Source organism: Oryzias latipes, chromosome 14 (genome assembly GCF_053564925.1).
Source record: "Oryzias latipes strain Hd-rR chromosome 14, Olatipes_Hd-rR_3.1".
Lineage (NCBI taxonomy): Eukaryota > Metazoa > Chordata > Actinopteri > Beloniformes > Adrianichthyidae > Oryzias > Oryzias latipes.
In genome coordinates this window covers 13,429,832-13,454,258 of record NC_136250.1, presented here as the reverse complement: position 1 = coordinate 13,454,258, position 24,427 = coordinate 13,429,832, and the positions used below count along the sequence as shown (strand labels likewise).

Genomic DNA, 24,427 nt, shown 5'->3' with positions numbered 1-24,427 from the left:
AACGGAATTCATGCCTTCACATCGGGGAGCTAAAGGGCTAAGATGAAAGATCTTAAATGGGAAGAACTGGAGAAGGGGAAGGAGAAACTGCATGCTGGAGTAGAATCTCATTGGGTTTTGTCTGAGCCGTAACCCTGGAGAACCCATGTGTCATGATTCAGCTGCGAGACAGATCCAGACGCTGGAACCTGGAAGGAACACACAGGTATGTGGATAGGTAAGTAATGATTTATTTTCTCCGATGTGGTTTCTGGCGAGAGACAGATCTTGACGCGGCGTGGCGCTCAGGATGCTTCAGGGAGGCTGGAGCTGCTCGTGGTGACATCCACTCAGGTGACACTCGTGGTATTGAGAACTAAGACAGAAAAATAGGATTAGCGTGGTACAAAGATCAAGAGAGCGAAGCATAAACTAGACTCGACCAGGTATAGTCACCATGAGGGGCAACAAACTGGTGTTGAATGCTGGAGCTGGGTCTCCTTAAGTAGGTCAGAGGCTTGAAGAAGTGAGTGGTCACAGCTGGTGGAGTCAGGAGCATAGCAGAGGGGGAGGGGGAGGAGACTGATAGAGGCACCATGAACAATTTTCTGCTGGTCTTTTAAAGTTATTTTGACTTTTGTTCTTTTGTTTGCAACAATTTCCAGGAGCCAAATAAATAATAAAAACACCAGTCGGTTAAGAACCTGTGGGTTCAAATCATCTTAGGCTTTAAGGAAATGCTCACTTTGTTTATCCAGAAGAGGGCTAGTGATCTAAATCTGTATGCCTACTGGTTTCATTGGCCACTCACCCTTCCCCATTCACACATGGACAGTTCAAAGACAGATAAAGACAGTAAGAGTGCAGGATATTAAATCCAGGTGTTGCTGAGTCATTCTTAGCTCAGAGATTCTGTGGGATAAATAATCGTAATTGGTGAAGTTTAAAAGACTTGTTTTAATTGTAATGTTCGTAAAACAAAATTCAATATCTAAATATTACATGACTTGAGCATTTCTTTCCAATTTCCTCTCTTTAACTTTTTTTTCCCCAATAATTTCTTCAAAAATAGAACACTAGAAATTACAATTATGCTGTTATGCTCTATGTTCTATGTTCATGTCATGCACTATACCAGCAGCGTAAACAAAACACAGGAGTCCGCTTTGATATTTGTGAAGCTGTAGCTTTTATTTCCATTGCTTGCAGTCCACTCACAGGATCTTTCACGCTACTGCCCAACTATGTAGCCACAAGGGGGCCCCAAGTCTGGGTCTCCATGTACTGATCCCCAGCCAGGATAAAATACAAGGTTGTGTCAGGAAGGGCATACAACTTAAAACTCTCTGCCAAGCCACCTGTCCAATCAGCGAAAGCGGATTTGCTGTGGCCATCCCGGATGGGATATGCCAAAAGGTGAATGACAGTTTACAGTCCACTCACAGATGCAGACAGCTTCTGCAGTGCAACCGGGCAAATCCTTCACCCTTACACTCTGACTTTTAGAGGGGCAATGACTGCCTTGTAACATCTTATTTTACATAATCAAATTACCTACAAGCTGCCATGAGAGTCACAAAGCAGTCCTCATTTCAGCACAGATGGTAAAGCTGGTAGCAGTCTCCATTGTCTTTTCGTAAATATCAGCGCCAGTATTTCTTTGATTCATTTTTTTCTAAACAAGATAATTAAACACGAATAAATAAATAGGACAAACTTAAAAAAAATTCTTAAATAAAACGTCTGCAGTGTTACACAATTTGTGCAGTCAAGACATTAACCAGTGTTGAGAACCAGTGACAGCACATTAGAAAATATACAAGTGTGTACTTTTGAGTACATTTCTTTAACATCACAAAAAACCCCAAATAAAATGTGTTTTTATAAAGTGAACACAGCAATGGCTCAACATTTTCTAGACAAAATAAAAATGAAATAAAAACATAGTATTTAGCATCAATGTCATTATTTGAGGAATGTCAATGATCATGAACTGCTTTACAAACTACCACAAATGTACAAAAAAAAGCTTTGGTGATATTCGATAACAACCAAAAAATCCTGAAGGACAACATAAGCAACAAACAAGTGCAACACACAGCCTCACATAAAAAGTCAAACATCTTAGTAGAAAGCAATGTATAAAAGAAAAACAAAAAAAAAACAGCTTAGTATTAAATATTGACACATATGTCCAGGACTCCCTCAGGGCCGATCATTAGCTGTGTTTACATGGACAAAAGTAATCGGAAAGAATGCCTTATCGGAAGAAAACTGCGCCATGTCAACACGCCGGATCAAAATTTCTTTCTGATCGAGATAGGTGGGTTATGCCGATTGTTGATCCGATTGTGTTGCATGTAAACAGTTCATTCCGATTGTGTGTCACTACTGCTCTGGTTTAACGTCATGCATAGACGGATGTTTTGCTCCAGAGAAAGCTTTGGAGCTCAAACAGGACCGACCGGCTGCTCCGCGGATGCCCGGTGCGAAGCGCGGACGCCTCTGCGCTCCGCCCTTGCCCCGTGGGCTCCTTGCCTCTCCCTTCCCATCTTCTCCGACACCCCTCGCTAGTGGGGCGCCAGGGAGGAGCGCTTCGTGCCCCCTGACGTCCGGACCCTGTGCGGCTGCCGGTGGACGGAGCGAACCGTGTCTCTGAGCAGAGCAGCTGGACTTAAAGTTTTGTGTTGAAGGGGAGGGGAGGATGCTTTGTTACGTGTGGGAGGTTTTGGACTGCCATCCGTCCCGCAACTCTATGTGAACGAGCAGCCGAATTCAGGAGAACCATGTCTCCAGCTCACATAGCGGCTTTGGGGCGGTGTGAGCTTATCAAAGCAGAAATGCCGCTCAGTCCTTAGAAACCGAGCAATCACGTGGATTTGTGTTTCCAGTCGTGACCCGACAAAATACAGGCTTATGTTATTCCCACATATTTACGTGCAGCCAAGATGCAGATTGCGGCATTTCCCGGATGGATTTTATGTTCATCCAGGCTAAATGTTGTTGTTAGCGCATGTTAGCCTTCACCTAACCGTTCTTCCGGCTTCGTTCTACCACAAAAAAACACTGACCACACAGATTAAAAATAAAATGACGAGCGAACAGGCACTTCATAATAACCATAACAATAATAAAAGCATGTTTAGAAGATCATCTCGTATATTACAGAGCTGCTAAACATATGTATGTAGCCACTCGACTTGTTTACATCAGGACTCATTTCCGCTTCAGGTATTTTCAACACTACTGCGCATGTGCCAATGATTTATCCCGACCGAAAGTGAAAGTTTGTTCTAATTGGGAAAAGTTTTTCTGGGCCATGTACCCGGTTGAATTCTAATCCGACCATTGATCCGATCAAGATATTTTGTACATGTAACCGCGGCTATTGACAGGCCTGTAATCAGACTTGTTTGCTGCATTGCACATGTGCAGCCACTAGGGAAGCTGTTGTCTATCATGCAAAAGGCCTCTTTTAGCTCTTTCTCTGGCACTAACAGAGGAGGAAACAAAAAGTGGAATATATTTTCATCCAACACTTTAACATCATCTCAAATTTTCTATTTTTTTTAACTAGCTGATTCTTCTCTAGTATTGACAAGTTGGTTTAAAAAAGTGCCTCACACAGTTGTACTGTTTCACTACAGTATGATTAAAGACAAAGTGGTGTATGAATTTTCAAAACAACATAGTTCTTAGTTGAGTTTTCTGATTATAATATATTTCTGATCAAATTGTTGTTCTTTTTAACTGAAAATTACGAGACAAATTTAAACAATATTCTATAAAAAAAAAAAGCGTAAAAATTTAAACATAATAAATAATAGACTAGTCAAATTGGAATTCATTCAAGATCTGTTAAGGGCACACACATTTTTTATTAATGTGCTAGTATTTAAAAACCAAAAGGCTCCTTCATAATGGTTTAAATATTTTTTTTATAATATTTAAGATTTAAATAATACTTCCTCAGTCTTTAGTAGTTCTGCTTGGACACCTTTTAAGCAGTGTGGTTGGAGCTGTCCGGTGGTGTTTGTACGTTCTGTGTCTCATTTCCCGGCACAGGACTAAATTCTCCTGCCCTGTGGTAAAAAAGAAAAAAAAAACAGATACATTTGCACTTTGAGAACACTTGTGTTCAGACCTCATACAAGGAGCCCAATTTCACTTTTTAAAAACATCAAATACAAAAGGACCAAACCAGGTCTAGGGCTGGGTTGATACAAATGGTTCATCATTCTGAATCTATCCAAGCTTAAAAAATAAATAGTTGATCCATAAAAGTAGAGATCGATATTTTACACCTTTCATTTTTGGCCTAACGCAAAACAACAGTAAAGCGAAAGTCCTCTACCTTGATGCCAACGTATGATGGAATTTCCCATTGGACGGCTAATGCTAAGGCTCGTTTGCCCTAACCATACATTGCTGACTAAATAAACAGCTTTATATACTCACAGGCATGAATTTTACAAACTTTTTTAAAAGTTTAAAGTAACCATTTGTAGTAATATTATATAGTATAGTAGTACCATTTAAAGCACTGTTTTTTGCTCAAATCTTCTGCACTAAAGTATCATTCTACAGCTCGAGCTCCATCTAGTGGCCAAACTGATACACCATCCAGGAGAGGCAGAACATAATGATCCGCTGATTTTTGTTGGAGCTTCTTCTTTTTACAATTTTACAGTATACGAACTGTATCAGATTAATATGATTACATTCAAAACATATATTTCTATAAAAATATGTCGAAATATGTAAACCATGTAAATGCAAAATCGAATTGAATCAAATGAAGTGGATCAAAAGAATCCAGGCTCTGGTGAATCGAATTCATTCAGAAAATTATTGGTGATACCCAGTCTTAATCAAGTATAAAAAGGAAATAATAGATAAGCCCAAGTGACCCTGCCTTTGGGAAACAGCTGCCAAGATTACAGTGCGTAATAAAGTCCCATTTGCTTAAACTTCAAAAAGAGAGACGACTGTCTGTAAAGTCCCACTCCGATCATCTTTTCATTCATTTTAAAAAGTGTTCCCAGTGGTCTTTTAAATATGATGATGTTGTTTTTTTTAAAAGCATGGCAAAGTTAAATAACCTGTGTTGTTTTTTAGCACAAAGTTTCTGCAGAGCAGCAGTCGTTCATTAGAAATTCACCTCTGAGTTGTTGGTGTGGAGTAAGCCAGACTCCACTTCCCGACATCCCTCTGTTTACATTCTTTCTCGCTATCTTACAGCACCTCACACCCGAACCTAACACTGCAGGTGTAACAATTATGCCGACCAAAGCGAGCTTGTGGCTTGCCGAAGTAATGTCTTTGTCACAACCGATGTAGAAACCCAAACTTATAACCCCCCCCCCTCCCCGCCCTTACAATACAATTTTTTTGCCATTTAAAATGTTCATTTTATGTTACATATACAAAAACGCCCGTCACCGTATACACTTTATTTGAATTAAACCTTTTTAATCTGAAGCACCCTTATTAAAATTTTTAACTTTTGATCTGAGCATAAAAAAAGCTGAAATAATTTCATTTTGAAAAAGAAGAAAACAGGTGACAAATAGTGTATTTGTGTTTCTTTATAAAGATTGAATTACTTTTTTTTACACTTTTTTTAAATGTAAAGTTTAATTTGCATTTTATTTCCCCTTTCTTAAAATTATACATATTTGAGACCTTTTTCTTTTTTTGCATTCCCATCCTATTTTTTTCCCCTAAATTCTCACTATGAATCACAATCCTGTATTTCCTTACTATTATAACAATCTGTTGGATAAAAACATTAGTAGATAACTTCACATTTTGTGCATTAACTCACCGGCTCTTTGTGTACAAACAATAGCCGATTCCCAGGACTGCAACAGCCAGTACGAACAGAATTAAGACCACCATGACGATAGTTGAGGTGTTTGTTGAGTCATCTGGAAATAGACAGCAACACATTCACCAATTAAAGCATAAAGAACTGTCACTCTCAGAAAGACACAAATAGAATTTAGTTTAGAGGCTGTTGCAAAAAGTTAATTGAAAAAAAGATAGTTAAAAAGAAGAGATAAACTCACTTAGGTGTTCTTCTTTTGATGCATTTTCTAAAAAAAAAGCATCATCAGAAAAAAAATTAGATACAAAAGATTAGGAGTAAGTTTATAATGATCAGACAACTGAGAAATATTTTCTAACATTCAACTAACTCTACTTTGCTAATTAGCAATTATTTATGAGCTTTAAACTCGCTGGAAACTGTAATATTGATTGTTTTTAAAAACATTAGTGAGGTTGAAAAATTATATGATATGAATACTTTTTTTGCCTCCTAAGACCTGAAATCTTTATGGGTTTACATTTTGTTTTAATTTACATTTTACATTTTTTTCTCTATGCTATTTGCATGAACTAGAACCGAAAAGTGTAGAAACAAATTATCCTTTTTTTAAACGAGGCAGTTCTACTATAAAATGCTGCCAACAAATGAAGGCACAACTTAAACATCACAACATTCGCAACAAAAAATGTAAACGTAAACCACACCTGAAGACACTGACTATACTTTCAGTTTTTACATGCTGTTCCACTCTGATCATCCTTTGATCTATTGTAAAAGTGTTCCCACTTGTCTTTTAATTATGATTATGCCAATTGTAGCCACATAAAATAAAGTGTTGTTTTCTAGGACAAAGTTTCTGCGTAGCGACAGTCGTTCATTAGAAATTTGCCACCAAGTTGTGGGTGGGACCGCTCGCAAGAAGTAACCCCGCCCTTACTTCCCAAAATCCCTTTCTTTAAACTTTCTCCCACTAGCTTACAGTCCCTCACAATCTCCACCTAACATTATTGGTGCAACAAAAATGACGAGCAACATTATACCTATCCAGTTGTACCGTTATATTGCACTGTTTTTCCCAAATGCCAGTTTGGACGAGGAAAACAAAGACGTACATGATTCTATTTATTTTCAGGTGGAGGCTGCAGAACAGGGGATCAAGCAGGGAGCTTGTGGCCTGCTCAGTGTAGCTTCTATGTCACATATAAGCTCTTTTTTACACAGCATTTTTGCATCTGCTCCTAATTCACAATGATTTGAATAAAGAATTAGTCAGAAAAGCAGTTTTAATCTTAATTTTCTTTACATATGCCCTCCATCATGAGAAAATGTCACAAGAACATGGTAATAACACCCAAAACACAATTTTCATTGGATTAACCCTTAAAGTAATACCCACAGTGACCAGAAGGGGGCAGTAACAAGCTTTTAGTAAATATATGAAGGTAGAAAGTAGCTGCCAGAGGTGCATGTTGTGATAAAATGTCACACCAATAATTTGAGTTTTTTAGATCTAAATGGGTGTATTGTATGACTTCAGGCCTTTTAAATGGTTTTCTTTCTTTACTGTTTTCAAATGTAAATTTTGAAAAACCTTAACAGCAGTCTTTTTTTCCATTCATGATCATACTTTCTTAGGGACCCTTAATTTTACCGACTTATTTAAGTTTAGGATTTTGTACTAATTGTGAGATGCCTAATCATTATATGACTGAAACATATCATCTCACGGTACATGCAAAAAAATACGGTGTCAATGAAGGAAATAAGATACAACAAACTTGTAAAATCTGTAAAAAAGTCCATTTGTTGCAAATACCCGTTTCTGTAGATTTGAAAGCATCTTGAACTTACCAGAGGTAACATTGATGGTCCTCACATCGTCTCCGAGTTTGTTGCTGACATTGCAGGCGACCAGCAGGTTTGTGTCAGAGATGCTAAATATTTCAATGGCCTTTCCTTTAGTGTATGAGGTTTTTATCTAAGATGATATAAACATTATTTTGTCATGACTTTGAACAGTGGAACCCAACCCCTTTTTGATCTTCCTACAACAAACTCACAACGGTGCCGTTGATGCTCCACTTGAACTGGGGTTGTGGTGCTCCCTCAGCCTCACATGTCAGAACTTTTAGTTCGTCATTGTTTTGAGTCAGATTGGTGATCACAGGTATTCCTGATAACAAACAGATTAGTTGACAGTTGGTTAGAATACATTTTAGGACATCAACAGTTTTATGTTTATGTTAACTTTCGGGCTTCACATAAGCGGACAGAACGGCTACTTTAAGAAAGTAGGAAATGTATTTTCGACACGTGAAGAGCAACTTGACATGCATCAAGAATTAGTCGAACGTGCAGGAAAGAATCCAGTAGTAAAATAATAGGTTCCTTCGGATTTAGATTAGAAACTAAAAAAGGGGAAAACGTGGAATCTTAGCTCATAGGGTCTTTTGCAAGCTTTTCTCCCCATTGTTCTCTTAATTTGACTCAGTTTTGAAATTATAGTCCAGTTCTGACGCATCTGAAAAACATGAAAAACTGCATGAAGCAAACATTCGCTCACCTTCTACGACGAGTTCAACGCTTTTCTTCACTGTTAGTCCAGGTATGGAGACCTTACAGGAGTAAGAACCTGCATCCCCGTAGTGTAGCCTCAGAAACTCTGGCTGACTCACCAAATTTCCATCCTGAAAAATGGAAATGACACTTTGTTTTTAGTGGAATAAAAAATTGCAGTCAGTGAAACCTCTTTTTTGTTTAATTAAAAAGGGACATGTTCACTTCCTTTCTTTCATTTGGCTTTACTACTGAAAAGCTAGAAAAACAGGAATTCAAATTTGAACACTAATTTCACAAAAACCCCTCTATTTAAAGGTTAAAGGAAGTTCCACTGATGCCACGCTTCAGGGGAACAGCGTTTCACATAACTGTTTATTGACTAATGTAATCCTTTAGTTTGACTTTATTGTTCTATATCTAACCTATCAAAGCACGCACTGATAATTGAAACAGATGGAGTCAGTACCAGATCAGTGGAGAGTCATGACCACATTAGTCAGAAAATTTGAAAATTATGCCGTCAGAAACTAGTAAAAATGTGACGACAAATTTTATCTAGTTTGAAAATGTCTGTATTTCTTTTGTTTGAGCTCAAACTTTACCTTTGTCCATACGATTTGAGGGTCCACTGAAGTATTCAGGTCAATTTTGATAGAAAATGGGTCCCTGATCATTTTGACAACCCTCCCAGAGGGGCTGAGATCCAGATGAACATCTGAAAACACACAAGTTACAGTCAAGCTGAGTTATAATTTTTTGTTTGTTTTTGAAATGGTTTATTCTATACTAATGCACTAATGCTACTTTCCTTTCCAGGTAATGTAGTTGAAGTTCAATTACTTTGCTGAGTATTGTTAGAATGCATGAATTAAATGTACTTGATGAATGTTTGCTTTAGAGCTGCTTGTACTGGACTTTTTGGTAAGGAAACCGAAAGAGGTTAGCGGCTGATGACGTCACTATCACTTTGTGGCAACCAGCTAATGCTACTTCCTCATTCTACAAATTCACATGCCTGTCATAAGTAATGAGTGTTGAATGCACTGGAAATGTAACCTGCTTGGACTTTAAAATGCTGTTCCAGAAACCTAAAAGGAAGCATGAGGGATTAATGGCACAAATACTCACAGTGAACAGTGATGTTTTGAGAGGCTTTGAGTTTCTCATTCTCAGGAAGAGAGCATTTGTAAAGGCCTGTGTCTTCTTTGCTGACCAAAGTTAAAGTGAAGATGTCTGTTTTTTCAACCCGTGTTTTCGTGCCCTAGTAGAAGAATGCAAATAGCAGTTATAGTTTGTGGTTTTATCAACAAAAATAGGCAACTAAAGACTGATGTTTAAAGGGGAAGACAATTTGGATGTCACTTCAAAACAAGTCAAGTTTATCGTGCTTTCAGCATAGGGTGTTCAAATTGGGCTCTTGCTGCCTGATACTAGAGCATGACTGCCGCCATTGGTGAATTCCTTTCATACTACGTTGACACTGGGCTTGTGCTAGGCATTCTAGAACATGCTAAATGCGTGGTCTTGAACGTGCTTTCAGCATAGGGTGTTCACATTGGACTGTTGCTGCCTGATACTAGAGCATGACCGCCTCCTACAGTTGGAAGTGGGAAATACTGAAGCGATGCAAATCTCGTGAATCTCGCTCCTTTTTTCTTTCTTTCACAGCTCTATTGTGATATGAAATACTTGGTGTCAGAGGATTCCAGTTGGGCACAAACCGCAATGATCAATTTCACTTCCACGATCAATTTTCAAACGGTTGGTACTTCAGTGAATTAAGAGGGGCGCCATCCAAATGACACAACCAAATCGAAGTTACAGATTGGTCAAACCTGGTTTAACTTTCAATGAGTGTTCAATGGCTGCTTAACACGAGTTTTGAACGGGAAATGTTTCTTTACTTTTCATTTGAAGTGGTCACTTGAACGCCGCGCTGCCGAGCCCAGTGGGAACGTACCATCACAGCTACTCTGCAACTATCATTGGAGACGTTTCCTAGCCTTGGCTGAACATCAGATGAGCTTCAACCAACCTTTTTATGAAAGAAAAAGGAGTTCGGTGGTGGGTTTCCATCACCGGCACACTTCAGCGTCACATTGGCCCCCTCCACAATTGGGGTCTTGGATACAATATCAAGACGAACTCTCTCGGATGGATCTGAGACAAACAGAAAGAAGCGTTACACAAGTAGTCTACTAAAAAAACATGAAGTGGCGTCCCAGCAGTAAATCTCTGGACACAGATCAAGTAAAGTATTGTGGAGAAACAAAGATTTGGAAAGATTTTTACTTATTTTTAATAATCGAGATCAGGTAAACCCCCTGCTTTTTTAACACAGGGCGTAAACACACACACACACACACTCGCACACGTAACCTCACTTTGACAAAAACCTTGACCATTGTTATTTATGACAGCCTTCATTGGACAATGCAGAGCCTGGATCAGCCCACTGTGAGTCTGCATAAACAAACCTAAATATATGTTGGTTTCCATGCAACAGCAAGAAGTGCATGCCTTGTGTCATATGTTAGGTGTTTTACAAAATAGATCCTTGTAAACCCAATGTTTAAGGGCTGGCTGTAAAATAAAAGTTTTTCCCTAAAACACACTAAGGATCATTGCTGCATCTTGACCCTGCAGCGGCACAGTTGTTGATTAAATGTTTCTGTTGCTGCAAAACGTATTAGATTAGAAATTGTTTGATGTTTGGTCAGAAAGAGTGGATTTCATTGAGCAAGAGAAACAAGTAAAATAAAGAAAACAGCTAAATGAACTAAATAGCTTAATATTGTATCAGTACAAATGCTATCTCACATTTGTTACGTTAATATTCTGTAATGCTCAGTCCAAAAAATTAATTAAATTGTCCGAGTACAGGCGTAGCTTAATTTGACAACATCTGGACTTCTTTGCACAAACTGGATTGTTCTGTTTCACTCACAATGAACAGCTAGCGGTTCCAGGTTGGTCTCATTGTGAATCCCCTCATAAGTGGACACACAGGTGAACACAGCCCCACCATCTTCTTTGGCTGCTACATACTGGAGCGTGGAGTGGGATGTGGACAGGCCTGTAGCAGGATCCACCTTCACACTGGGAGTGATGAAGACACCTGGAGGACATTTGACACACTCAAACAGTTAGTTCTGCACATGTGGAAATACTTTTTTTTACATCTGTGTTCCTACTCAGACGTTATTGGGGTTCATTGGTTAAAATAAAAAAGCAAAACGAATCATTAACAACACAGCGTTACCTTTTCCGTCAGCATTTAAGGTGCTTTTATTTTTTGTCCATGTAATGGTGGCTGCAGGATTTGAATCTTTTACAATGCAAGTTCCCACCTGGACACACAAACATAAAAATATCAAGCTAAACTATTATAAATGCAGTTAAATGGTTATCATTAATTGTCGTTAGAGTTCTTTTTAATTAAACATTGATAATCAAGATAAGTCATGTAGAGCCCAAGTTTAAAACCTGATAGTTTGATCACATCTGGACACAAAAATTTTAAGATTATTTTAGGGTTTCAGTTTATTTCATTTCACTATTGCTTGGTTTTCAATGCTTTATTTTGTTAAAGTGTTAAAGAGTGTAAACTCACTCAAAGATTCACCGATCCAACTCTCAACAATGCTCTAGTTAACTTAACAGGGCCATTTTGGCAAATGTTCCATCGTTCTCAGGCTAGGTTAGCATTGTTTATGAGCTGCAGTTTTCTATGGCCATCGTGTTCTTTGTGTGAGGAGGAGTGGCTTTTATATGATCACAATAGCATAAAAGTCTGACTGGGAGAATGCTGGTCAGCCTTTTGTAGCTTTGCTTCCGTCTTGACACAAAGCCTCTCAATCTTTTTCCTGATGAATCAGTGAACTCACCTCTCCAGGACTTAGGCAACTTTTGGTTTAGCCGACAAAACTACATCTTTAAGTCATCTCCATAAACCAAACACATGTTTTTGTGTCAGATACTGAATAACTGTCAAAGACGTTCATTATTTTAAAGAAAAAGAAGAAGAAAAAGCAATAAATATTTGCTGTTTTTCCAGACACTAAAACCGTGGCTGAGCTAGAACATTTTATATGAAGGGGGGAGGGGGGCAGACGAGTTTGGTAGGGGGGCAAATGAGAACAGCTGAGTGGAAGGCCATTACAAATTAAAGGATCAAATATAAGTATTTCAAACAATATTATTATTGATGAGTTATTATTCATTTGTGTTCCAAAAATAAGAATTTCCTCTTTCCATAGCATGGAAGCAGTACATAAGTTGTGCGGGGTGCTTACAGCCCAGATGGGCCAGCATTCACAATACCAGGGCGCAGGGAAATATTTGAGGAGCTCAAGATTTCATTTAACAATATTGCTTTTGTTATTTTTGAGTTACTTCAAGAAGCTTGTATTGATGGTTTCTTAATCTTTGTAAATAATAATATTGACTTAATATTTGGGGGACAGCTTTTTCTAATTTTCCAAAAATGTGGTGTAATTCTCTGCATAAAATCATCTAAACCTAAAAACAAAGCGTTATCTTACTGTGGTCAGTATATCCTTCTTCAGTGCTTCCGGCTTGTCAATTATCTCCACTGAAGACGGTTTTTCTGCAAACATAACAAAAGGCATTTGATAATCAAAAGTTATGGCAGTTTGTTTTTCAGATGAGATAAAATAAAGTCAGTTTTTAGTTCCTGTTGTAAAACGTCATAGATGAAGTTAATGTCTGAATGGATTGTTTTTTTGTAGTTTAGCTTCAGATAAATGTTAACTTTTAATTTTTTTTCTATAACCTGTAAAGCATTTTGTGAAAAAAATAACTAACAGAAACGAAGTAGCTTAATTCGACACAGAAATCGTAAAGTTAGAAGTCACTTTTAAACGTACTCTTCACTTCAACATTGACGGAATACTCGTTCACGTTAGAGGGGGACACTGCCATACAGGTGAAGATTCTCTGATCTCTGAGTGATGCTTGGCTGATGAGCAAGGAGAAATCCTTCTCCATGCTGATGCGAGAAGCATATTCCTCTGAAGCCAGAATAGTGACCTGATCGCTGGTGCTTTGTTTAATCAATAGATCTCCTGGGGTCCCATCGTCCTTTGCCTAAAGCATGAGTCCGTAAAGAAAGAGATTGGGAGGCAGTATAAGTGGTGAGACAAGAATGCAGAATTAAAAGCGTCCTTCTGAGCAGAAACACCATATTGAAAAGTAGGTTTTTTTGGTCATAGTTTTACGTTATCTTAACACAGAATAAGACAGCTTGCTGTAAATGCATTAAATTAAATTAAGGAATAATTGATTTTATTTAAACTTCCTGTAGCATGTGACTCTAAACCTACAGGAAACACTAAAGTTTCAAATGCAGTAACTTCCACTGGCCAATATTTTAATTCATGAAAACCCCATGGGGGTCAAATTTGGCAATTGTATAAATTTCTTTTCCAATTTTTTTTTTGGGTGACTGTTATTTGCTGCTACCCAAAATCAATAAACAAAAAAATTACAACATTATTTTAAAAGACTACAAACAAACAAAAAAACAAACTGAAGATACTTACGTATTTCCACTTGACAAAAACCAAACCATCTACAGGCACCTTTCCACCATTGCAGGGTACGGTGATGGTCTTTCCATACCATGCGGTGATATTTTCATGTCCTTGCACTGAAATGAAACAATAATACAGGGTTACTATTCATACAAACAAAAAGATCGATCACAACTCTAATTCACACAAACAAACACCTAGACATTTGTAAGATGGATTTTTTTCTGCGTCTTGGGTCCATACTTAACCGAGGAATGCCAAAAATCTTTGAGGTATTTTTCTTAACTGGGACTGCTTAGATAACCCACATGGAGCCCTTAATTACAAAACAGTCCGCCTTCTTCTATCTCAGGTCAAGACCATGAGGGGAATTCAACTAAATTATAGGTGGGGTCATTTTACAGAAACTGTCTTTGCATAGCTGAAGCTTCAGACCAATCCTTGTTTGCTTCATGCTTGGCTTTTCTGCTTGACACTGCACATATCTACCGCGGCTCTCAGTTGGCTTTACTCCAACATACTTGAAAAACTATGAAAGTATTCTGCCAGGGGGAGGATTTTAGCTCCCACTGCTTCTCCACTGGTGTGTCACAGGGTTCTGTTCTCATCCTCACAAAGATATGGAGAAATCTGAGGGTCACTAGTGATATCCAGCTCACCAACAGACTCCCTGGCAGACATCAGCGATACTGTTTTTTTTAAATCTACAACACAAACCTTATCGTTTAGGTTATGGATTTAAACTTTTAGAGATGAAAATTGTCTATATAAGAGAATAAAATTTACCAAAGGGCTACATCTATATGAAAAGTGTGACTTAATAAAAGTATGGTCAGACTATTATTGTTATCACCTAAATGACCTTTAGGGTCAAATACCACAGACTTTTTTTTTTAACTCCAATGATGTCTTAGATGCCCTCTACCATTAACACACATTTAAGACATTTATTCTAGAATTCACACAATTTAGTTGAAGATTCAAGATTCAAGAACAATTTTATTGATCCCCGAAGGGAAATTTAGAGTTGCACAGTGTTGATTGATTTCCACATTTATTGAGAACGGTAGACAGTGTAAATGACAGGGGAGTGTACATTTTTAGGAAGCAGCACAGAATCAACCCTGGAGGTGATGAAGAGGACTTTAGAGAAACCTTACAAGGAACTGAAAAGGTTCCATGTGAGGGAGGAGAAAAACTGCTTTAGGGCTCTGCTATGGTGGTAATGGAGGAAAATGAGTCATTTCAACTTGACAGCTCTTATGATGGGCTACAGAAGTTCCTTTGATAGTGGTTGACTAGTGATGATCAAGAGGACATAAGAATTTGTGATGACCAACAACCAGTCCTGGCTGAACTTTCACTTCTGCTGAAATATTCCAGATAACACATATCCAAAGAAGCGTTCTACAAGGAAGATTCCCTCTGCACCATTTAAAAACAGATTCCAAATTAAACTAAACCCGGTTCAGTGGAAACAGCAGTTTGTAACCAATGTTGACATCCCAATTGACATAATGAATGAATGAATGAATGAATGAATGAATGAATGAATGAATGAATGAATGAATGAATGAGTCTTTAGTTATAAAGCACTTTACAACTCCTTTGGGGTACCAAAGTGCTTCTCAACAAAAGGAAGACAGATTGATAAATGATGATAAGTGTCAGAATACTTATATTTTTCATTTACAAGACTTATGTGTTGAATTTTTGAAAAACAAAAACATACTCTTGAAAGAAAAGCAAAGTCTCGCCCCAGTTATTTTTACAAAATCTTATGGAGTCTAGTTGCAAATTAATTTTGTAGGTCTGAAATGCAGAATCAGCCTTTCGTAGACGATATGGTTTCAGGTTTTTTCATTAATTGTTCCCAATTGTATTTAATCAGTAATTTATTTTATAATTTCTGTGAAATGGTTTCTGATTTAAAAAAATACATTTTCAGTGGGAAGTACTATGATGGTCATTTTTGTGCCAGAGTTCAAGTGCTCTTAAATCACATGAAATGTTCTTGTCAGGGGTCATGGCTATAGTGCCGGAAGACAGCTGACAAAGAGCAGATGATTTCTGGCAGGGGGAACACGCACCCACACAAAGCAACTTCCTATTTGTTCCAAAAGTACACCAAAAAATAATGTCTTTCATCACTGTGTTTGGGCCTCGGCTACAAAATTTCCCACAGAAGCAACAACCTCCTTTAGTGTGTTGAGCAAACGGACTGCACAGATGCAGAGGAAGAGAATGAACTGTTTCAGTCAGCAGGATGGGGAGCCACCAGCCTGTCTGAGGAGCAGCAAGATCCTTGTCCTTTTGGGCCACACAAACCTCTGAGTCCCTTGTTAAAAAAACCAAAACAAACAAAAATGTCTTTCATTACTTCATAACCCCTTAATCTAAACAAACAATGGATACTATCACTCTTGTTTTTGGAACTCTGGAGGCAATGTCCGAGAAAATTGCAGCTAATTAGCCTCTAAGGAAAGGAATTTGAATCTCTGGGAAATACCAGTTTCCATTATTCTCCATATTGGTCACATTTTGGATGAGGGGAGTCGGTTACTCAGCGGAGGTCCAGGACCGGAAGCAGAGATAGTTTAACTGAGTTCAAAAGAGAAATGAAGTTTAAAGATGATGAAAATTGTGTTTTTAACGTGTTCTTGTGGCAAGACATATATTAAGTATTTTTTTTTCTTTTTTCAAATTGTTGTGAACCAGGAGCAGATAAAAGAAAAAAAAGCTGGGAGGAAAAGACCTTAGTTGTGATGTCGAAAATACGCTGGGCGGGCCACCAGCTTCCTGCTCCGCTTCATAACTGAGTCCCACCCTCAACTCAGTGGTGAATTTTTAATGAACTACTGCTGCTCTGCCAAAACTATGTCCTAGTAAATGACAGACATTTTTTGGTGTGGCTAAAACCGGCATAATCATAATTAAAGACCACTGGAAACGCTTTGAAAAACCTCATAAGATGATCGGAGCGGGAAATGCACTTAACTCCAGATTTCTTTATAGGAAAGAGGCTAAAATCTGCAGCCTGATTTCTTGCTAACTTGTTATAGCTACTGAATAAATCTGATTCTAAACAGGAAAAAACAGCTAAATCTTCCCAAATCCAATTATATGTATGTGGAGAGGAAAAAAAGAAAAGGAAAATCTACAGAAAAATCTGACTCTGAAATTCAAGACGTGCCTTTCAAAGCTCAACTTCTTTCAGTTTCATGGCTTCCTGGTTCTGGCTGGAGCAGCTCTTGTTGTTGCATCGGTTTCATGTGACTTTACAGTATATGACGCTTCAGCTCAACCTGTGACTCTAAAAATGAATCAAGATTGGGAAGAGACACCGCAAATGTAGGTTGTGTCTGAATTCCTTCACTACTTAGTGCACTATATAGTGCCTGTGCCATTTTGTAGTGCTGCTGTCCAAATCCACACTTCCAAAATGGAGTGCCTTAGAAATTTCCCAGAAGTCTCTGTAAAAAAGTCATCAATGCGCAGTAGATTGGCGAATATAGACCACAATGCATTGCCTTTGAACAATTTTTCATGTGAAAAAAAAGCATTTTAATATATTTTTTTTAAATCATTCAAGTTTACATCTTCAGAACACAGTGGATTCATAAATAGTCTTTGTAAAATGTTCATATGGAATAGGTTTTTACTTTAGGAAATCGGTGATGTCATATTTGCCGTTTAAAATACAAAAACTGCAGTGAGCATGGTGCTCATATTGTTTTTAAAATCCAGGACACGTGATAGTCCCACACTATATAGTTTTTTAGTAGTTAGGGAGTAGGTAGGGAATTCAGACATAGCCTTAAAGGCTTGATGACAGCCTTAGTGTACAAAGGCAGGTTTGACTGGAGCCTCCAAAAACATGCAGAACAACAAACAACACAGAGAAACTGATACATTTACTTTAAAAAAAGCACCAAGAAGCTTAACCATGTTCAACCAATAGTGAACTAGTGGCCCAGTGGAGCACCAGTTAAGCGTTTATTTATGATAAAGAGCATGGTGATCTTCATACAGCATGTCAATAGACAAATTCTGAGGAGCTTAATTACAGTGGCTGCATAACAGGAATGTAGTGAAGTTGGTTTTGTTGAGGCCTTGAGGCTGTGAATCAGAGCAATGGTATGTGGAGGTTCCACCAAAGGATGAAACTTGGTCACGTTGCCATGAGGTGCGTAGCTTCTTCTTCTTTTCTCTGAAAATCCAACTTTTTTCCCCCAAGAATTATTCTCTACCCTATTAAGTCACTTTAATACTTTGAATATCACTTACAGCTATGAGGAATTGAGTTGCCACCAACTTTTGTTTTATTTTTTTCTTCCGATCATTTTCCTTCCAGAAGTAAAAATGACAGAATAACCAATAACACATTTCAATAGTTTTAGACTGACCCTCACAATATTTAGATTTCAACAAATCTGATGATTTTTTTTAAAGCCTTAACTTATACTTTTCCCTAACATTAAGTATTGGGGAAAACTAAAGTAGTATTGCCTGTATCTGTGGCAACTTGAAACCAACAGCAGTTTGAAAATTAAATTACATCATTTGTGTGTCAGGTTCCAAAAATGTAAAACTACCGGTACATGAAAACCGATTTATTACTGGACAGAAAGATATTTGGAGAAAAAGTGAGGAATGCAGATCCTTTTCACAGTGAAATAGGTTGATGATGAGTCCCAGTGGAGCCAAGCAGAGTAGGACACAGTGCAATTTGTAATACTCTGTTCTTAGGTCTGTTTTTATCCAGAACACCACCACACAAAACAATGTACTTTCAGAGAATTGATTTTTCTATTCCAAAGTCTTTCATTTTTAATTAAGTACATCTGAAAAGTAAAGCTTAACAGAAGAGGCTTCCTTAAAATGTTGATTTTTTGGAATTACAATACACTCAACTTGTAAGGAAAGTTACGTAAAATAAATAAAATATAATATAATTTACCAATAAAACAACCAATAAAAACAACTATTTCCAGGTGTACGGCCAAAATTCAAACAAAAGGTAATTATAACCTTACATTACATAATAGATACAAGAGTTTTAGATGTTCTGGATTTTTCCGAGAAATGTGTTGTCAAAGTTCACGTTGGTGACTGTAACTGATGTTTCTGATGTTACTTTTAAATACTGATGTATTTAAAAAAGAAAAAAAAACTTAGCAAACTGAGGGAAGTTTTTCAAATAATGAGTTTGGTGCATAAATATTACGAAATAAATGGCTGTATCAATGATGCACCTATTAGGAAGATTTAAAAATATTCATGTCATGTTTATTTTTATTTCTAATTCTTCATTTGGAATTTTCATTTACAATTCAAAACTGTCTGTTTCTTACTGTTGTTCTTCTACAAACACTGATCATTTGTTCTGTACAAAGGTCCTGTAGGGTCTAAATTGTTTTCGTGCTCTGCCTATTTCTCTTTTCTCATTGTCTTTCCCCATCAGTTAGGGGGTTGGATGTGTGAAAGGAGTGGGGGGCTGTCTGTAGGTACAGGGAGGGGGCCCTATTTTCTTTTTTTTTCTTTTTGTGCTTGTTTTTTTTAATTTTCATGCTTGTTTTTATATTATTTTGTTTTGTTTGAATGTAAAGCACTTTGTGTTGTGCTTTTATATGAAAAGTGCTTTATAAATAAAGTTTGATTGATTGATTGACCGATTGATAAATGAGATGCGGAACCAGAAACTTTTGGGTAGGAACAGGGAAAATTGGTTCTACTTTTTGCATGAGCACAAAAAAAAGAATGATTGAAAATTCTGAAACATTTTCTAGTCAGATCATTCTGGAATTTTCCTTTATCACACTTTAATTAAAAACTGTAGTTTATTTTTTACTTTAGAGTAATTATTTTTGTTTTAAGATATGAAGGATTCTTTGAAAACACAGTCTACTATGTGAAAATCAAAAATAACTGATGCACCACACTGGCTGTAAACCTTGTTGAGGCAATTTTTAAGTCAACATAAAAGTATGTGGAAGGTAAAAAAAAAAGTATTTTAACACTAGTTTGTTGGAGAGAGGGTTAGATGTCAGTATGTTAAAAAAGTCAAATAGAAATTAAAATTAAAAAAGTTATTGGGGTGCTTCAGGGATCCATCCTCAGTCCTAAGTTGTTCTTAATATATTTTAACCCTCAAGAACCCATGGTGCACAACAAACAGTACGATAGTTCATCAGAAATTCACCTGAGAGTTGTGGGCGAGCCCAAAGAACATTTTTTTCAAAGTCAACAGTTGACTGCTTCCTCTTAGTTTACAGAACTGATGTCATTCTGAGACACCCAGTGTGACCTCTGGGGCACAAAGCCTTTCAACATGTGCAGGCAGGGGAAGAACCAACACAAAAAGTGGATGAAAATGTAGCATGGAAAAACTGTGATAGGGACTTATTGTTGTGTCGTTACACTTCCTTTCATCCAAATTTCTAAACCCACCTTGTCTTGCTCAGGCTCAGGGTTGCTGGAACCACTATAGGTAGTGAAGGCGGGGTGCACCACAGACCAGTCCATCGCAGGGCCACACAGAGACAAACTAAGCTGGGCTTCAACCTATACTCTAATATTTATGTCTATTTTTTTGTTACGCCGAAGGAGGGTCTAAGGGCAGGGATGCCCAGTTTAGTTTAGTCTGTTTAGATGGTTTAGAATTGACCTATTGAATTCTATGACTTCATGTTCCTTATGATTTCATGTTTACAATTATAAGTAAGAATCTTATTGAGACGACTATTGCTGTAATATTGGGCTTTATAAATATAATTGAATTGAATTGGTCATAATGCATTTTGTTATTTATATCCATTACCACATTTGTGACTAAATTAAATGAAAAAAAAACCTAAAACATCTTTTCATAAACAATGAAATTGCCTTTCTTTCATTTTCCGCTCCACAGTTGGAGGTGGATAAACGCCTTCACACACTGACTAGATACGTTTAGGTGCAATTTGCCAAGTATTTGTAACACAATGAATGAGAATAACTAAAACAGTGTTTTGGGAACTAACTGCATTACTACCAATAGAGGCACAGACAAACAGCCCATAAATCTGAGTGTACAATGGTGCCTTCACTTGCTGCCATCTCCCTCTGACATTCTTCCACATGTTTTTTTTTCTTAGCATGTCGCTCAGCACTTTTCACTGCGCTGGAAGTTCTCAGGCGGAAATTCTCCCACAGTCACGCTTTTGTAGCTATCAAATGACATGTGTCATCATTTTAAGGTGGAATGATATGGTTCTCTGAGTTATATGTAAACCAGTCTCCTGTGAGTCACACTTCCTCACCTAAGGAGTGTCTTGTGTCTAAGGGCAACCGTTCACACATGACTGATATCAGTTCTACTTTTGAAGACCCGTCCCTGTATTTTTGGGTGCTATCATTTTGGAGAGTCAGGTGCTTTTCTGGTTAGGTCATCACATCAGAAGGGGAATCCCTGCCCCGCCTGGTACAAACATGGGCCGTATGAGGCCACAGCTTTTCCCCAGTGCAGCACAAAGTTCAATCCACACCAATTTAAACTTTTTTTCCCACTTTTATTTGCAGATCAACCACACCTTGTTTTTCATCTTCAGGCTAGTGAGAATGGGATGAATGGAAAGCTATTTAAACTGTGTTTACATAAATTTACTTCACCGTGCTGACTGGGAAAATAATGGAGTGAGTTGTGTTCAGGTGGGGAAACAGAAAAAGAAAATTGAGTTTATCTTCACCTTAAAGCATTGTGACCCTATGACATATGCTTGAAACTGTTAAACTTCATGCCATATGTCGCTACTTTGCAACTTACCATATCCTCCTCTCAATATATTTAAACGTCAGAAACATTGAAGAATATTTTTTATAACCCCTGAGTACCATTAGGAAGACATTTATAAACTTTTATGTATATATATAAATGTTTATTTTATGACACAGAATCCATTTCTGATATTGTTCTGTTCCACTGAAGTCACCATGGGCTCTTATGGGTTAAGTTAAGACGGAACTACCAAACTCACCCATCAGGTTTTGCAGTTGGATGGCATTTTACTGAAATAGTTTTGATGTGTCATCCAAAGTATAACCATTGTTTTTTCTTTTGTTTGTTTGTTTTTTAGAGTTTGCTTGACTTCTGTAATTCTGAATACTCTGTGAATCGTTAATGAATTCTTTATTCGAACACATGCTGACTGTAATTCTGATAGAGTCAATGCAATCGCTATGTATCAACATCTTTATGGACGATGTTATCATACTCACTGGTAGCCGAACTATTATCAATAGTTATGATTATGAGATTCCAAAATCTCCTTCAATGACAGTAGTTTCTTTTGAAAGATGGTTCAGTTTGGTGTAGTTCAAGTATTGTTCACAGTAAATCACATGTTATGGAGAATTGCGTTGATCTTGACGGATAACACAAAAGACATTCATTTGAAGTCATTCATTCATCTGAAGTCACTGACTTTCCGACTTTTATTCTCTAGAAACAAAACGACTTTGAAGTTACATTATTAGTCATGTTACCATGATAAAACGCACAGTAATAACCAAACACAAGAAATTGTGAAGACGTCAAGCTTTTATTTTTAAATTTGAAAAGCAAAATTCTCCTCTAGGTTAGGCTCTGAGTCGCTTTTAAGAGGAAATGTTTCACTTTAGCGCGAGCGGAACCTCTTTTTTCCCAGTTTCCCCTGAAGGAGCCGACAGTTTCGTACTCAGACAGGCAGGCTTCGAGGCATTTTGGAGAGTAAAGTAATTCAAGCAGGTGAGCTTCGACTCGCCTTTGATCTAACGAGGCTTACCTGCGACGCAGAGGAGAACCAGCGGGAGGAACGCAGTCAAATCCATGACCCTGAGAGGAGCAACCTTGCCGGCGTGAGAAGAAGGTAGATCAGTGTCTCAGCTGCGTTTGACGACACGAGGTCAAAAACCACAAACTCCAGAGCCCGTCCATACAGCAAAGGGGCAGGTAGGAAGAAGTGAAAGCAGTTTACGACATGAAGGGGGAGGTTCTCCGTTTTCACGGTGTCATTCGTGAAGCCTTCGTGAAGCCTTAGAGTGCTGTGGGAAAAAAAAGTTATCCCGGGATAAAATAAAAAACTTGTGGAAATACAGAGAATTAGCACTTTTAAACTTGTTTAAACTAACAGACTCAACATTATAACCACTGCTGCAGACAATTAGGGATTTTTTTTAAAACAAAAACTTATTAGTTTTGAGGGAACTTTCAATTCAATTTTTTTTGGGTCACATATACTACAAAATGTAGTAAAATGTATTGCACAAGAGAGTACCAAAGGTTTCAGTCTGGTCATTTTCTGATGTTGATTTTAGAACATACGGAGCCCGTGTAATGACATTAAAAAATTACAATATATCTTGTTCCCACAAAATACGATTCCATTCCCACAAGATAATATTGCATTCCCACTTGATACTTTTGCGTTCCCTTGAAATGATTAACTTGTGCGAACGAAAAAATTAATTCGTTCGAACGCAATAATTATTCACGTCATAAGTCATTCATAAACACGGATATGCTCTCTGTCCGGCCCCAAAAGCCGCTTTCAGCGGTAACTTCCGTGTCTCTGTGACCCACATTTGTTCAAGAAAGGAAATAGAAAAACAAGAATGATGATCAATGATTATTGTCTCAATGAATATAAAAATATATAAGATTTATGATACCTAAGCTTGCTGCCTTGCCATACGATTCACCGGACATAGTTCCTAGCTCCGCTGTGGAGCTCTTTTGCTTGTCTTGCCGGCATTCAGGCAGCTAGCTGGCCGGTAGACAGACAGCCAGCTGATATTGTAGTTTAGGGTCGAATAGGAATAATAATATTCAGGACTTGTCTTTTATTAACTTACTCTTTAGCAGTCGCTTTACGAAGGCTACATGCTAACTAGCCGATCATTTATCCTGTTATTCACGTCATAGATTTACAGATACCTTCACATTTCTGTCTGTGTGTGTCTCATTACATTGCATTACATTACAAGACACAGAGGATGTTTAGAGATCAGATTTATTTATTTTAAAAAGCACAAGAGCATCGATCGGAAATAACGTTCATTCACACGATCCTGGTACGCTCTCCGTCCATCTTGCTGCAAAATCCGCTTTCTGCCGCTACTTCCGTGTCTCTGTGAGCATTCAATAGGAGTAAAAATAAAAGTTAGAATGATCGATCTATTATTGTCCCGATGAAAATCAGAAAAATATCATAAGATTAGGCTGGCTACTTCACTTACCAGACTTATGCTCATAGCATCACAAACATGGATGTGAGCAATATCCCAAGATGCATCACGCTTACCCAAGATGCATTTCGATCAGCCAATCATTGGTCTTGTTGTTACACCTCAGTTACAGGAACACGGTGATTGGCCGTAATGCATCTTGGGTATGTGTGATGCATGACGGGATATTGCTCACAGCCATGTTTGTAATGCTAGGAGTTAAAAGCTAAGTCCGGTTCATTCTTGTTTTTCTATTTCC

At 37.7% G+C, this 24,427-nt stretch overlaps 1 protein-coding gene and 1 long non-coding RNA gene across 2 annotated transcripts in view; one reads left to right on the top strand and one right to left on the bottom strand.

The window, feature by feature from the left end:
- Positions 1–1,144: 1,144 nt before the first annotated feature.
- Positions 1,145–22,959, bottom strand: LOC101157718 (CD166 antigen homolog). The gene is made up of 15 exons (XM_078931089.1): positions 22,728–22,959; positions 13,936–14,042; positions 13,261–13,480; positions 12,916–12,980; positions 11,634–11,721; positions 11,319–11,489; positions 10,407–10,531; positions 9,500–9,632; positions 8,974–9,086; positions 8,376–8,499; positions 7,873–7,985; positions 7,664–7,790; positions 6,051–6,077; positions 5,807–5,909; positions 1,145–4,061 (listed from the first exon to the last, which is right to left on the bottom strand). Exons 1-15 carry the CDS (start codon positions 22,771–22,773, stop codon positions 3,980–3,982), a joined length of 1,644 nt encoding a protein of 547 aa, XP_078787215.1. The 5' UTR covers positions 22,774–22,959; the 3' UTR covers positions 1,145–3,979.
- The window catches only part of LOC144983784 (uncharacterized), a 50,842-nt gene continuing 49,169 nt past the window's right edge, over positions 22,755–24,427 (top strand). Inside the window, exon 1 of the long non-coding RNA XR_013647592.1 lies at positions 22,755–22,894. This is a non-coding gene — a long non-coding RNA (uncharacterized LOC144983784). The remainder of the gene's footprint in view (positions 22,895–24,427) is intronic.